This window comes from Mugil cephalus, chromosome 3 (assembly GCF_022458985.1).
Source record: "Mugil cephalus isolate CIBA_MC_2020 chromosome 3, CIBA_Mcephalus_1.1, whole genome shotgun sequence".
NCBI lineage: Eukaryota > Metazoa > Chordata > Actinopteri > Mugiliformes > Mugilidae > Mugil > Mugil cephalus.
In genome coordinates, this window is record NC_061772.1 from 24,156,751 (window position 1) to 24,173,268 (window position 16,518).

The window sequence follows — 16,518 nt, forward strand, 5'->3', positions numbered from 1 at the left end:
CAGTCAGGGTCTGGCTAGTGTAAACATTGTGTTAATGTGCTAGCAGCGGTTTGTAGAGTCAGTAGCAGTTAATCATTCCTCAACAGAGAGCTTGTCAGGCACAACAACATGCCACAGAGTTAATCATACTTATAGATCTCTGGTTTCATACAAGGAAGGCTAATTTTTTGGCCTTTCCAGTGAGCATGTACAGTTGTATCAGCAGCCAAGATTACAGGGCTCAAGTAAATATATGTATGAGCAAACATATTTGCATATTTACATGTGTAATCGCATTGTTTTTCCCACTGGTTCATTTAAGAAAAAAAAAGGTTCACAATATCAAATGAATGAAATGTTATTGTTGTCAGTTACATCCTTTAGCCGTCAGTCAAAGTGAGTGCGATAGGTTCCATATTCCAACCTTTCGCGGGCGTTTTACTTTCTGCCTCAGTTTTCCGCGTTTAAAAGACATTTAAAGCTTAAACCGAGAGTAAGAAGGCAAGATTGTTCTTTGTAATTAAAAGCCAATTTTGTCAAATTGATTAGGTTATGCTAATCAAGGCAGATAATATCTTAAAAGCAGCGTGAGGAGAGGAGATAGAGGGAGTGTGAGGAGTGGAAAGGAGTGACAGTCCAGCCGCCATTACAAGCTGCTGATTTCTGCAGAGTGCTTCATAAAATGTCAGAGCGCTTCTCCCTGAGCAAGACACTGAAAAATGGCAGCGCTGTGATGTGCTGGCACCTCACCTGCTGCACTGTGTGTAAATGTGTGTGTGTGTGTGTGTGAGTGTGTGTGATAGAGAGAGAGAGTAAGAGAGAGACTACGACTGAGTGTGCATTTGTGCAAGTGTGTGCTTGCCCTTGTGTACATGCCTGCATGTGTGTTTTTACATCTGTGCGTGTGTGTGTGTGCGCGCGTGTGCATGTGTCCACGCTGGCCTCCCTCCCATGTTGCAGTGAAGCAGAACAGAGTGGCTGACTGCCTGCTGCTTTGCCTCCCTCTCTGTCAATACAACACCATTCTCTTCCAGCCAGTCATTTTCACATGTTTAACATTAAGTAAAGCATCCGTTTGAGCAGAGGAGTACAAGTGATTGGCGTACTGAGTTTAATGCTGATGGATTTTCCCTCCGCAGACCCCGCGTTGCCAGATTGTTGTCGAAACTGCTTACTTGATTTCAGCATTTGCTCGCACGCACGTGCAACAGCGTGGATTTTGTTAGCACGCCACGCACCTGTAAACTTGCTTTCTGTTCATTTCCTCGTGTTAAGTGCGTGTTTAACTTAATTCGCGATTTCGTCTGTTTGTGTTCGGCACAAAAACCGGGGTGCTTTAATGAAGTCATTATGCGCGGGTGTTATTAATGGTGATTTCAACAAAAGGATGAAATAATAGGAAGTGTGAAAAGCGAGAGTGAGAGACGAGAGATTGGGCGGGAGAAAGGTGTTAAGGTGGAGGGGGGGGGGGGTTTGCGGAAGAGACGAGCCAGAGATGTGAGCAGCCGTTTTATTTAGAAAAATGTTAATAGCTAAATGAGCTTTTGCACGAGCAGGAACCGGGGAGAACATCACCTCTTGATACCATGAGTCGTCACAATACTCCATTTTCTGTGTCTTTAATTCAAAAGCAAATATCCACTCCACTGCACGCGGTATTATACTGTCGTGATCTTGAGTAAGACAAAAGAAGAATCGCAAGATTATGCGTTATTATTATGGCTATTATTATTTATATGGTTTATAAAGTGCATATTAGCCCAAAACACGTTATGTTCGAGTCAATACTTGAACTAAATAATAGTGGAAATTCAGTTAAAAGAATAATTAATTATCAGAATTATTGCAGATTAACTAGGTATCCACAAACAAATTGACAAATTGTCTCTTGCAGTATGAGACATTTTTGTAACTGATCTTTTTAATAATAATACAATTATTTCCTGGACACCTTCTGACCTGTAAAGAAGGAACATGGCTCCTCAGGCTTCGTGTGGAGGAGGGGAGCGGGTATTGTGGCGCGTACACTGCGTCTTGTGTTCTGTTAAACAACACATTATGTGCTCCGGGAGCAGCATTAAACCAGACTAGTGGCTGCTAGTCACGGATAAGGTATTTCTGTCATCAGACCACTTATCTGAATTCTGTCACATTTGCACATTGATATCCGTTACCTACTGCAAGTAAAGTTTCCGTTGAGCTGAAATCTAAAGGGATCCTTCCCATGGAAATGGACAGAAGGGGCTTCAACAATTGCTCAAGCAAGGTTTGCCACTCTCTGGCTATTCCATTGTTCTGTCACTGTCAGTTTGTTTTGCTATTTGACATGCATGTCATTTGCATTATGCATATCTGGAGTACCCCCCACCCGTGCGTGTCTCTCTCTATCTTTCTGTCTCCTCCCCCCCTTTCTTTGGTTGATATTCCCAGATAACTGACGCTATTTCCTGTTATTCAGTCTCATGTTTTCTTGTTGTATTTCCTGCATTTATTTAGATATGTGCAGTTCACAGAACGGGGGATATCTTATTTAGATTTTCACAGGAAATCACACTCAACAGACCGTGGTTTATATCATAAATATTTTTTTCCAGGATTGTATCTGGCTGGATTGACACGTGATACGAACTTGAAATCACACACGATACATTACATACGATGGTGTATCATTTAAAATGTTTATTCTGTTAACAGAGTGTTCTTTTTCCTGTTCATTTCATTCAGTGCAGACCATACTATCAAGCCACTGTGAGAAAAATGAGCATCACCATCAATGTAAAAACTTCATCGCTATTGTTTTTAGATTATTCAGCATTCAGTTAAGTTGCTATAGCAAGTGCATGAGAAAGAGACGCATTGTGATACATTAAAGAGGAGTGGATGCGTTCCAAGTGCTTAGAGTTAAATAGTTTGCAATAATGTGTCTGTATTAGATCTGTCTTAATTTTAATGTGTTGTTTTCTCTAGATCCAGTTCTATAAAGGTACTAGATTTTCAAGTTAGCATTGCAACACTCCCTGGTCGGGGCATTGTCGTGAGAATGACACGAGATTATATCACTGTGCGAACGTCTGCCGTGGTGTTTGCTGTAGGATTGTAGCCACCTTATTTAATTTGTTGGATGCACTTTCTGAAGTGAGTGGTTCACCTGGCATTTAAACTCAATATTTGAGGCCTCGAGGAACAGTTTTTGCGAATTATCAGTCGGGCTCTTGGCACATATATTGAAGCTTTGTCGGGGAAATTGGGCTTGAGAAAATGTAAAATACTGTAACAGTCTGTAATCAAAGTGGTAATTCACCTTAACAGGCAGTTGCTCACCACACCTCCAACACATCTGGCGAGTGCCTGCGCGCGTGTACATGCGCGTCGCATGAATGTATGCGTTATTCTCAGAAGCACTGAGCTTGTGTTATTGTGTGCTTCTGAACTGCTCCGAAGTCATTATGGATTTGTGTAGACACATGCAGCCAGTGGCGAGAAGATCTGGTTCAGTCTGCAGAAAAACCGTAATGAGCAATGAGACAGATGAGTGTGAGTGGCTAGCAGAGGGAGAAGGGCAGATTCATCAGGGATGATTGCCTGATGCACACTTCTGGTTTTTTGATGTGAAGACCCTGCTAGGTTACCATGGGGAGAATAATTAGCTTTGGCTGGATGCAGATGCGAATGAGCGTAAGAGATGGGAATTTTCTTATTGAGCTTACTTTATGATACTTAGAGTGGCGCATATGGGCGTGCTCGTGTGCACACAGACACACACACAGATTTTCTTCCTTAAGCACACGCACCCAGACACACACTCAATGCCAGCTCATTCTCTTCTATTTACGGTCAGGAAATGGGAGTAGTACTATGTCTGGTTGAGCTGAGTAACACTATTCTGTCACACATAGGGTTGACATCAAACACAAGTGACAAGCCTACCCTATTCCTCTCCACCGAGTCGTCACCATGTCCCAAAATCACATTATTGTCAGTGGGAACCCAGCAGAGACGGATGGTGAGTAGGGGTGTTGATTCCAGCCTTTGGCTTCTACAGTATGCTTGAAAAGGCAAATAAAGCTATTTGGCAAGAGCTGATTTCTTGTCATTTCAAAAATATACAGAATGCGTATGGCGCACCGTTTGGTTTTATATTCGAGCTAAAGCCTTTTACTGCGACACGGACACGCGTGTGTGTATGGGTTACGCCAGGGCCCCGGTGAAGACTCAGTCTGGAAACTCTTCAGTACTAACACTCTCCCATTTGTTGAACACGGGACCATATCATTACCTTTTTACCCTGGCAGGCTGTAAGCAGCTCTAGCGTGGTAAGCTCCAGTGTTACATGAAGGCAGGCAGGCAGGCAGGCAGGCAGACAGGCAGTGGTGTGGCTGTAATAAGACCTGTGGCCAGCACCACTGCCAAGGCTAGCTCAGGCAGGGTGAGAGATGGTGCCCATCCCCTACATGCCCTGCTCTGCCATCTGTCACTGGGCAGGAGCAGCGCCGAGGGAGGGGTCTGAGTCACTCAAGTTGTTGTCACCTAGACAGGCCACACTGGGGCATGTTGTCTCTTTGTGCTCCTTTCAGGCTCTGGCGCAATCAACTGTGAGTTCACGGCACAATCTTTTAAAAAATATCCTGTTTAGTATCATTTTTCACCATGCTTTTTTTTTTGACGTTAGGATTAAAAAAAAGTTGAGTGTCTTGGTGATTAAACTCATACAAAAAAAAAAAAAAAAATGCAACGTAATCAGAGGAATAACATTTAGCTGATTAATAAAGTCATGCAATCAGCATGTTATCACAGAGTACATACTGTCTCTTTAAATGTTCCCTCAGTCGATGTTTGATACTGGACAAAGGTTGTCACTTAATTTTTGCAGAGACGCCTGGTTATGTCATTTCCTGGCTGATGGTGTGCGTGTCGGTGGGGGTGGGGTGGGCGGTGAAGGGTGGAGAAAAGGGGTCAGGCGAGCTTTTGCGTGTACATAGTGCTTTAAACAAGACGAGCTTGCTCAGTTAGTGTTCATTACCAACAGGCAAACAGAGCACAAACATCCATGAATATGCACATGCCATGTCTACAAAAACATACGCCCACACGAGCATATAAGAGGGATGGGAAGTTCAAACACACTGTGTGACTGAGCAACAGCTATACAAGGTCAGAAATAAAAGATGTTCCTGCTGATTCAGAGTTCGTGTTAATGATCTCACTTTCACAAATGCTGGTGCAACAGAAAGTACTGCTCTCTGTGTGTGTGTGTGTGTGTGTGTGCGTGTGTTTGTGTGTGTGTGTGCGGCTTTTAGTGATGAGTGATTCATGAGAACTGACTGACTGTTTGTCACCTGGTAACCAAAGGAGTGTCTGGATATTAGACGAGTATTATCAATTCTCAGAAAGAACTTCATCCCTTTTTAGAAATGGCACTGTAGAAAAGTCAATATGTTTGTTTTGAGTGATACAAAAATAATAATAATAAAAAAGAAAAACGCAATGGCCCTTAAATGCTGCTTACGATTACTCATTGCAGTCCCTTTTCGTTACCAGCCACCTTCACCATGACACACTTAATATGTTGACATTTCTCTTGTTAGCTGCTTGGAGCGGGACACGGCTAAATAGAGGTCTGTGTTTGACTCGGTTGCGGATCACAACAAAAGGCAGGGAGTACGAGATCCAGAGGAGAGAGTTGCTGTTGCAAAAGCAGTGATGATACAGTCTTTGTCGTCTGCAGTGAGGAGGAAAAAAAGACGGAGAGCTGGGAGCCACCGTGTGTCTTTGAATGGGGTCAGGGCATCGTGGGGAATAATGCATTTCCCTTCTCTTGCGCCAGGCGCTCCTTCCATTACGGCTGGAGAAGAGACATTGTGTCCACACTCTGATTACCACTGATCCATGCTGATGACTCTGTTGGCGGATTATCTCAGTTAGTATCAGCCATCTGTTACTGTGTGTCCGTGTGTGTGTGTGTGTGTGTTTTGTGTGTGTTGAAGGGGTGAGGAGAAAAGGGGCAGGAGTGACACACATGGGATGTTGAATAGTTTGAGGCGGTGACACACTCACACACACACACACGCGCACACACACACACACTTATATAGGCACATATATAGCCGGCCCTTTGTAAAACACGTACGTAACCAGGCACTGTTACATACACACAACACAGACACGCAACACCACAAAACAAATCCGTGAATTAAGGCCACATACCAAGCAGCACAGGCCATTGCGCCGCCACTATACGCCACACACTCTATCTCTCCTTTATACTATTCTGCCCTCCTTTCAGATCATACTGACATGTGAAGGCTCCTATATGAAGGCCACATGCAATCATAAAACCGCAGAGCTGTTTATAGCTACACTATCTCCTGAAGGGCCGCATGCAGCCACTATTAGCTGCATGCGTTGACAGCTGGGTGCTGCGTTGTATTTGTGGACGTGACTGTGAATCCGGCGCTGGAACACATCTTATAAATCATAGTTCAGCCATTAGCATAAATTCTCCCTCTCCTTGCATCTGCGAGACCTGCTGTTTCTGGTTGCGGTGTTCCGCGCTGATTGGTCGGCGTTGTTTAAGTCAAATTGATTTAGCCGTTCACGGAGATTATGACGCTCGCCTTATAACGCCACTGTGGTGTGCCGTTAATTACCTATAAAATCAAGCTAATTCTGATTCTAAATCCATTTTAATTTCTCATAATTAAGTCAGGATTGGATCCTTAAATACCTCGGCGCTCCATTATTGTTGCAATCATTGTTGTGGCTGTGCATTTGGTAGTACATTGCTGAGCTCAATCTTATTATTGTTATTAGATTTAATTGCACTAAGTGATCAGTTTGTAGTTGTCGGAGGAAGATGGACTTGCCTCGCAGAGGTCCCCCCCCCCCCCACTCTGTCCTCTCTCCCTCTCACTCTCTCTGTCTCTCATCCCAGAAAGAGGCCCTTTGAGAGATTGCGAGAGATGAGAGGAGATGAGGGGGAGGGAAGCTCTGCTTTACACCTCTGCAAAGGAGGGATTGCTTTTTTTGTTGTTTGTTAGGGGGGGAAATCAATTCTGTTCACATCATCACGTTTTGACAAGGCGAGGCATTAAGTGCAGATATTGAGAAACGACAGGAATGGTTTACAGCCTGTCCTTCATCTTCTCCTCTCCTTTCCTTTCTCGTGCCCTTTTCCACAACAAAATCAGAGTACATTGTCTTGCTCATTCTTTTTTTCCCCCTCCACAATCTCTCAATCTTTTCTCTCCCTCTTTCTGCGTTTTTTTTCTTCCCGGTGAAAAGGTAGGGAATGATCCGCTTCACTTACCAGCTGACACCACATAAGCTCGCTCGTCCTCTGAGACACGAGCCTTTTGTTTTCATGTGCATTATGATAATTATGAAGGGCCACAGCTCCTCTCCATTTTCATCACACGTCTAATGATACTTACATTTTTTTGTCAGGAGCGGCCACGGAAAAGTCATTTTTTTTTTTCCTTTTTAATCTCGCGGAACAATCCTTTTCAGCTTTTTCTTTTTTTTTTTTCCCCTCCACCCTAACCTGACATTTAAAAGGTGACAGCTAAAGTGAAGAGGAGCATAGAGTGTGACAGGCGTTCGCGCAACAAAGTGTGGCGGAGAGGTAACACTTTTTGGTTAAGATTAACAATAAAACTCCTCATCTGCGCTCGGGCAGAAATGAATTCTTGTAACTAATAAGTAACGTTCATTTACTCGCCTTCAAGGTTGATAATTTGGCTCTTTAGCCCACACCCTGTCACCTTGCATGAGAGGCTATTCGAAAGACCTTTGACCTTGCTCATAATTACACAACCACCGTCTTTACACTGCAGCAATGGCAGTCATGGCTGCCCAAGTCCGATGGCACACCAGCCTCCTCCCCGTGGACTGCAGCAGGTTTTCTTGTCATCCGCGCCTCTCGCTCTCTCCCTCTCTCCCTCTCTCTTGTCAGTGTTGCTCCTGGCGAAAGGCTGATACTTGATATTCAGAGGATAGCAGCTTTTGTCTCAGAGATTTAATCAGTGGCTCTGCTCCCACTGCAGAGGAGAGAGGGAGGGAGGGAGGGAGGGAGGGAGGGTGGGTGGCGGAGGGGTGGCAGGAGCGGGAGAGAAGGGAAGAGAGATGGAGGCAGAGACTGTTTATGTGTAATGACACAATAACAAAGCCTGCCTGTAAAACACAATCTGCAAACTGTGCTTTTGAAGGGGATTTTCAGTCCTGGATTAGTGTCAGGCAGAGGGATGTGGAAAAGGCGAAGAGAGAAAAAGAGTCAGGTTGATGTGATAGACAGGGGAGGTGATTTTGTGTGCGTGTGTGTCTCGTCTGCAGTGGGGGGTTAAAACGCGCGAATTTGCGTCCTTGTATGTTTGTGCAAATTCATGTGTTTTTGAAACTGTTTTGTATTTATTTGGCTCCACAAGTCAGCGACTGTGTGGGCACAGCCACATTGTGTTCTCAGTTGTAAGCAAAAGGGGATTAAAGCTGAATAATTTGGCTGCAGAATGGCCAAATATTTCTTGTAACAGGTTTATGTTGTTGGTTAGTTGATAATGGCGCATGGTGACTCTGTGGGACTGATAATGGAGAGCTAACATTTTGGTTAATGCATCTATCAACTGAAAGCCCGTCCATTTAGTTTTAGTTCTTACTAAAAGGACTCAGGGAGCAGTGCTGTTTTTAAGGGCCTTAAAGTGATGTTACATTTAAGTGGCGTGCTTTCTTCATCAGGGAGGTGTGAAAAGATCCTGCTCGTGGAACGCAGGTGTGCACGTGTGGGAGTTTGCACATGTGTGTCCTCGTATGTTTGCGGGGCCAGAGGATGACAAAGAACGGTGACAAATGTATTATTTGCCTGTTTTGTGTTTCGAGTGTTTTGCTAACCTCTGTCATCCCGAACATCCCACTTCAACCTTTGCGGAGTGAGCTCTCTGTAAAAGTGGCCGTCCTGTTGAGGAGCACATTCCCACCACTGGTATTTTCTTGCATCAAAATGTAAAAACCCGCTTTGTTGTCCGTTATCAAGAGTCCTTAAACATGTCATCCTCCTTCCTAGCCCATACTGAATCAATAGAGGCTGGGAACCAGTGAGCATGGCTAAATAGAAATATTGTTCAGGGGAAGTGAGATGTGAAAGGAAAAGTGTCAGGAGGTGTGTGCGTGTGCACGCGTGTGCTTGAACATGTTGTGTAGGTGTGACAGTATGCGTTTGTGTGTACGTGTTTGTGAGCGTACGGGTGGGTGTGCTTTGCTATTGTAACCCTGCTGATTGGATTGTGTTTGACAGATATGGAGTCTGGAGAGCGGCTGGCCTCCCCTGCGCCCACCCTGTCTGCTGCTCGCACCTCCTCCCCTGTGGCCTCTTCTTCCTCCTCCTCCTCCTCCTCCTCCTCTTCCTCTTCGTCATCGCCCGCTCCCCACTCTAAGAGCAGCCTGGCCCCGAGCCCCTCAGCTCTGGGATCCACCCTCAGCACCTCTGGTAAGGAACACTTGTTCTCCTTTTTGTCCGTCTTCTGTACCTCGGAAATCTAAGCGCACGGAAGAAAAATACCGACGCACGACAAGTTTTCCTGTAGCCACAAAAAGATGCTAAGTGTGGTCACCTTCATGCCTTGATAGCATTCAGAATGCCCCACATTTCTTTACCATGAAAAATGAGTATCCTCCAGTATTAATTATACAGTTATTTTGCAGCCGGCATGAATACACCTCTCTCCCAGCTACAAGGATTTTTTTTTTTCCTGACAGCTTGGGTTGCAATTGAAAAGCTGCTGCATTAATGAATCCCAAACAATTAGGGGGCTCTTTTGTGTGAGAAACACACACATGCTTCGCCATGTCTCCTGACAACCTTCAGCTCTCTGGCTCCAGCTGCCTCAGAGTCAGGCTCAGCACGCCACTGTGCGTGTGTGTGTGTGTGTGTGTGTGTGTGTGTGTGTGTGAGAGAGAGAGGGAGAGAGAGGGAGAGAGAGGGAGAGAGAGAGAAAGCCTCTGCCTGCATGATTTAACATTTGTTAGCCACTCAGTGTCTAGTCAGCCCTGTCCAGCATCCAGCTTCCTTTCTATGTATTGGTCAAAGCCATTAAGCAAAGAGGAGTGTGTATATTTGGTGTGAGTGTGCGTGTGTGTGTTTGTATCTCTGTGTTTTTCAAATATCCCTTGTGAGAGACAGAGTGAATCATTTGCTCATACTTTCTTTCTCCTCATCTCCTAATGTCTTGCTGTTTTTTTTCGTAGGCCTGCTGCAAGCGCGCACGCACACACACACACACACACACACACACGTCTACACACGTAAACCACCTTCGTACTGAGTAGGGAATAGGATATCCAGCTTTCTGCATGATTGTTGTGTTTTCTCCCAGTTACGAGAAGAGGAAGAAGGAGAAAGCAAAAAAAAAAAAAAAAAAAAGCCCCTTGTTTTGTCCTCCATATCTCCAGTGTTGCCCCAAAGAAGAAGCCATTAGGAGCATCTCCTCCTTCCTATGCATTATACATCCCTCTTATCCCTCTGTGCCATTACGTGCGCTCAGATTTTCTAGATAAGCGATTTTGGACTGAGCGTCAAATGAAATGCTGAGAGGCAGACTGTTAGTCCTGAACTTTTTTTTGGCGTGCTCTGTAGGAATCAAGCGAGCCAGCTCTTCTTTGTTTCGTATAACAAACGCCCTGTTCGGTGTATGTGCATAAACATAGAAAGTATTTTCGTACATACATAAAAATAAAGCAAAAGAGCCACAATATGTCATGTGTAAGCAAGTAACATCATCTCATTTTGCAGAGATATGGTATCACTCAAGGTCCTTTGCAAATGTGACATAACATACAATATAAATATGAACACAGACCTGTTTATATATAAATATATGCGTGCGTGCGCGCGTGTGCACGTGTCATTGATGAGGATATCACTTCGAGAATAAAAGCTGATCGGCGCTTGTAGCACTCGCTCCTTCTGGGATCAACTCACGGATGCAATTAACTTAAATCTGTCTGTGGAAATTTGATTGACTGCAACAAACAACAAATTAATCCCCCTTCGGCAGCATCCAAACATGAAAAAAGCAGGCGGTGCAGTTTGTCAGAGTGGAGGAAGGATTGAAACAGAATGAGAAAGAGGGCAAGAGAGCGGGAGAGAAAAAGAGACACAGAGTGAGGAAGAGCGAGTAGGTAATCCTAGGTATGTCTTTCCCGTGCCTTTTCTCCCTTCAAATTTTTAGATTTAATTATTCGCCTTCTGGAAGCCTGCATTAATATTGAAAAGGCATTTGCAGATGTCACTTTGTGTTGCCTAGAAAAAGGAAGGGGGTGCGCGGCGGAGAGGTGGGTACCCCAGGCGGGAGTGAAAGCCGTGGCTGGCCTTTCTGGGGGTTGCATTGCAGTCGTTTATCTTCGTATCCACTAGCTGACGCTGGCAAGGCGGGCTCTACATATTCAGCATATTCTAATGACATTCAAATGGCAGATTTTGTGGCAGAGAGGGGCCTTGGAGCCAACACAAAGGGATATACTCTCATATGTCACAATGCCAGAATGCTGGTAAGGCCACACAACCACAATCAGTTTGATTCCTGCTTAAAAATGAGAGTCATCTGTACAACCATGCAATTCATAGTCATGTTCAGTGTTTTACTAGAGAGCGTACATAACTGACTCTACTATTACATCTCAGATTGCATTAGTTCAGAAAACACCATGCTCCACTGTCACTCTGCTTTACATTTCCGTGATGTGTGCACATGTATAGTAGTTTGACATTTTCATCTGCAGTGTGCACAACACTTTTTCTTTTCTTCAGTCATCACTTTTTTGCATGTGTATTACCTGGCTTATGCGGAGGCATCAAGCAGGCTTGCTCTCCTTTTCTGGAATAGAAATTGAATTTGCATGAAATATGCTCACACCAAATTGCATCTGACTCTGGGAGGAGGTAATACGTGGCAGTCGCCCCTGCCAGAAATGATTGTGCTCAGGAAAACGCTAGACGATGATGATGTTGATGAAGTATTCTTCTGTGCTGAAATTGAATGCCAAAAGGATAGAAGGAGGTTAGCTTTTTACACCTTATACGCACACTCCTTTTCCTCGCCAAGAATATGCAATCTTTGTCACCGTGCAACATATTCTGACACTCATTTTAAACTGAGAAAATATCAATACAAAAATAGTCCCTTGCTGGAATTGGATTATGACAAAATGCTATGCAATTTAAATGTGAATGTTTTACCGTATATACATGAACATAATGCTGAAGCAATCGTTAGTCTGTCATGCGGAAACAGTATGGCTGCCACTTAAAATTAGGTGCAGAGCGCGCTCAGTGAAAACTAAATGTGAAGTTAATTCTCACACAAACAGAAAACAGTTGTTACGCGTGTAATTCTTCAAAAGTCATAAAAAGGATGGATAAAAAGCGACACCATCAAACGCGGTTTAAATCTACTTTTTCCACCCTGTCGATTCTTACATCAAGAGTTTACAGAGGTAATTGGAGAACAATGTTCCCGTTCTGTGCAAATAAACATATAGAAAAGTAACAGCAGGGCAACGAGTTGTGCTAAGGTGCAATAAACAACTGTCATACCAACTGCGCGCTAATGTCAAAATGGAACTTTTGTGGAAGAAAAGATGCTAAATATGTACAAATATTAAAATTAAGTTAAAAGTGAGTATTTTTAGACACCAGCGTTCAAAGCAAAAATCACCTCCTTTATGAAACTGCAGCTTCAAATAAAAAAAAAAGCGGCATTCAATACAAACAGCTATCAGCACGAAAATATGCGATTTTTAACAGTAATCTCAAACCTTGTATTCACAAATCAGCATCATATTAAACTGACAACAAAAATAAGTGTTTATTTTTTGTTGTTTGAAGATATGGTAGCTTTTCTTCCTTTCTTGTCCATTACAACGCAGTCATTTAAAGGCTAAGAACATTTGTTGCCTTGTGTCGTTGGCCATTGTGGTCTTATGTTTTTTTGGTGGATTGCACTTAAAGACATTTGAGCATGTCCTACTTTGTTCTGATCTATCTCAGGCCGTTTGTTTGGAGCAGCAGGAGAGCAGCCCTTCATCGGCTCCACATTGTCAAGTGCCTTCCCTCTGGTTAACCACCCAGCCTTCGGAGCCCTCTACTCTGCCGGAGCTGGCAGGCCTGAGTTTGGGGGCCTGGGCTCCCTAGGCATGTCAGCTGCTCTGGCCGCCCACCCACAGTTAGGAGCCCTTTCTGGTAAGTCGATGGCGTTTGTGTTTTGGGCAGCGGTCGGCCACATGGGAATGCACCTTAAATATCTACTCTCCCTCCCTCTCAAAACAGAGTGGTGGCGAGCTGCTGAAGCCCACGGACGGGGAGCTGCTGCCTTTCTCCCCTCTTTCATCGGCTTTCCTCCGTTCTTTGCCCCTCACATTCAGCCCAATCACAACGTTAGTCCTGTTCAGCTCAGGATGCCCGGCAAGAATAGCCATTCCCCGGCTAAAGGTACAGCAATGCTCTCGTGACCCATTAATTGATCCGTCTCTCCCCTCCCGCAATATCTATCTGTGTGTCTTCCACAACCTAAATCCAATTTGTCTTATGAGATTTTTCCTTTTCATGCTAGATTTAATGACTTTTAGTCCTCACTTAGTGATTCTGTAAACCTCCTCTGTCTCGTTCTTTCCCTCATGTTCCCTCTCGTAATCTCTGTTTCTCGCAGTCTTTTAATTTCACAGTATCTTTTAATTTATCTTTTATTATGTAAAACAATCATGTTGGGTTTGTGCCTCGCGCAGCCAGCATTTTGGATGAGATACATGTATGAATCAATATTTGTATCACCCTTATTCCATTATCTCTTCTTGCAAAGTTCCCAGAGAAGATGGAGCTGATTAGTCATACAGCAGATTTTGTGTTTCCAGGGGTGAATGGTGCAGTGAATGGCAGCGGGGTCTGTCCTCCTACCACACAATCAGGCAGTTTTTCTGCAAACCCGGCTCCCGTTCAGGCATCAAAAAAGCCCACCAAAAACTCCGACCCCTCTAATAGCCACCGTAGCAGCCCTCCGAACAATCCAGCAGAGTTGGTGGAAAAGACAATTCAGAAGCCTAAAGAGAAGGTGAGCGCTGGGTTTATTCCTCGGCTTGAAGTTAAAATGTGACATTTGCATTATGTAGTCGAGCTGATTCCAACTGTCTTTCTGTCGATTCAGAAGCCACGGAAGAAGCCGGCTGACACTTCTTTGGCGAGTGAATCAGGCACATCCTCAGACAGCTCAAGTGACGGGTCCCTCAGCAGTGATCTGGAAGACCTGGCAGAGGATGACGAAGACGACGATGACGACGACGAGGATGACGAAGAGGAGGACAAACAGAGTGAACTATCAGACTCTGACAAGAAGTCAAAGAAGAAAACAAAGGTGAGAAAGAAAAGTATATTTTTATTACATGGAAATAATGACATTTAAAGAGTGTGGATGCAAAGCAGGACATCAACATGGTCACAAGCTACATGTGACTGGTGTTTTGTGCCTTCATTTACTAAAATAATTCAGCGTAATACTGAAGGACGTGTCTGGGATTTCAACTGGGCACTGAAAAGGCTCTCGACCAGTTGCGGGCCAATTCATGTTAATGTATATTTAAACCATTTTAAATTTGTGGGGGAAAAATTCTAAAAAAATCTATTGTAAAAAATCATTAAAAAAATGTTGAAAAAAAAAATATATAAAAAATGTCTAATCAACCGGAGAGAACCGGTTGAACACCTATTAAAAAAAAGTTTACAGTATTTAAATTACCGTAACTCACCAATGGACAAAGTTCAAAGCGTGGCTGAAAGAACACTTGGAAGTTGCTCAAAAAAGCTGCAATTACGGTAATAATGACGCACCGCTGCTGTTGGCTGCAGGTTGGGGAGCGATGCAAGACCGGGGAGAGAAGAGAAGGAGACAGTTGTTTGGAGAATTTTTTTTTCGTAAAAATTAAGTTAGTTATATCATTGAGACAGATAAAAACACAAATTCCCAGTGTTCAGCCACACTTTGAATTTTGTCAATAGAGCAAACCACCGTGAGTTACGGTAATACAAAAACCGCCGGTGATCTGTTCGGTTTTAAAGGGTTAACCCGTTATCATACCATGAGGCTATTCTTCGTCCTAACTGTTTTATATTTCCTCTCCAGGTTATGTTATCTAGCACTGGAACCGCAAAGGCGGACAGGTCACACTCTGAGGACAAGAAAGACACCGGGAAGGTCCCATCCAACCCCCCGAACCTCGTGCCCTTACCCTGCTCTGCCTCCCCTCCAGCCTTGTCCCAGACATCGCCACTGCCCCATCACAGCTCCAGGTCCCGGACGGAGGGGCCGCAGCAACACTTCAGTGTGATCCAGTCCACTGGCCTGGCCGCCAACTCAAAGCCCCTGGCACTCCTCGGCGCTCAACCCCACAGGGAGTCTTCACCATCTTCCTCCCCCATAGCCCTCACCACATCTCCGAAGGCAATCTCCAGCACTGCCTCCCCGAAACCTCCCAAACTGCTGCCCTCATCTTCCCCCCAACACCTGCCCCTCTCCCTCTGCTCCTCCCCCAAGCCTCTCTCGGTCCCTTCTCCACCCCGCTCCACCCTCCCGCTGTCTACCTCCCCGAAATCTCATGGTTTGACCCCCTCTTTAACAAGCCCGCAGAAGTCCTCGTTGAAGCCACCAAAGCGCGCTGCTCCTGGCACCACCAAATCCAACAAAAGGAAACTGCTGGAAGCTTCACTTGCGCAGATCAATGAGTTCAGGCTCAAACAGGTAAGCCAGCTTGAAAAGTGCAGCTGAATGTTGTCAGTTTTGTTGACACTGACGCTTTAGTCTGGGAAAAGGTTGAACAGAAGTTGACAGTAATGAAAATATTCCCTGGTGCTGGAGTGTTAGATCTGCAGTCTTGTTGATGTATTTTACTTAACCACATTTATTCAAGAAGCTCAGTGACAGCAACAGAGGGAAGCTCAATTAAGAAAGGAGTCATTATCATATTGCTACAGTTTCTCACACATAAGAATCTGGGATTTTATGTTAAAGGGAAACATATTCTAACGGCATCTTTTCGTTTAAGTTAATTATTTTTGTCATGTTCTGCTGTAGTTAATGCAAATTGGTATTTACTTATTTATAAGGACCACAAGGAATACTCACACATGTACTTTATGGCCATTTGCCTCTGCTACTTTAGTAAATGCACAAAACCTTTATTATAATTATATATTATATATATAAATTATAATTGTAATTTATTTGTCTCATGTCTTACTTGTGTGAATTAAGCGTTAGTCTTCGTTTTTTCACTGGAATATGTTGTATCATGTTCAGGCTTTCTTCATTAAGCTATATGATCTATGTGCTATCATGGGTTTTTATGTGCTTTTAATTATTAACATCTTTGAACTGATTTACAGTGGTTACATTTGCTTAACTGCTCCGGATGGTCTCTTGTTGATGAAATGGTTTCTGAGGCATAGACATTTGCTGGGACCACATTCCACTGTATTAGTTCAGTTTTTAGGCAATTCAGATGTAATGC

General features: G+C 44.0%; 1 protein-coding gene across 16 annotated transcripts in view; it reads left to right on the plus strand.

Moving 5' to 3' along the window:
* The window catches only part of baz2ba (bromodomain adjacent to zinc finger domain, 2Ba), a 63,814-nt gene that overhangs the window by 25,344 nt on the left and 21,952 nt on the right, over positions 1-16,518 (plus strand). For all 16 annotated transcript variants that reach the window (XM_047581369.1, XM_047581372.1, XM_047581371.1 and 13 more), the window contains 6 exons: positions 9,263-9,454; positions 13,013-13,204; positions 13,292-13,453; positions 13,873-14,069; positions 14,163-14,369; positions 15,135-15,749. In XM_047581369.1, coding sequence (XP_047437325.1) covers positions 9,265-9,454; positions 13,013-13,204; positions 13,292-13,453; positions 13,873-14,069; positions 14,163-14,369; positions 15,135-15,749 — 1,563 coding nt within the window. In that variant the 5' untranslated portion in view covers positions 9,263-9,264. The remainder of the gene's footprint in view (positions 1-9,262; positions 9,455-13,012; positions 13,205-13,291; positions 13,454-13,872; positions 14,070-14,162; positions 14,370-15,134; positions 15,750-16,518) is intronic.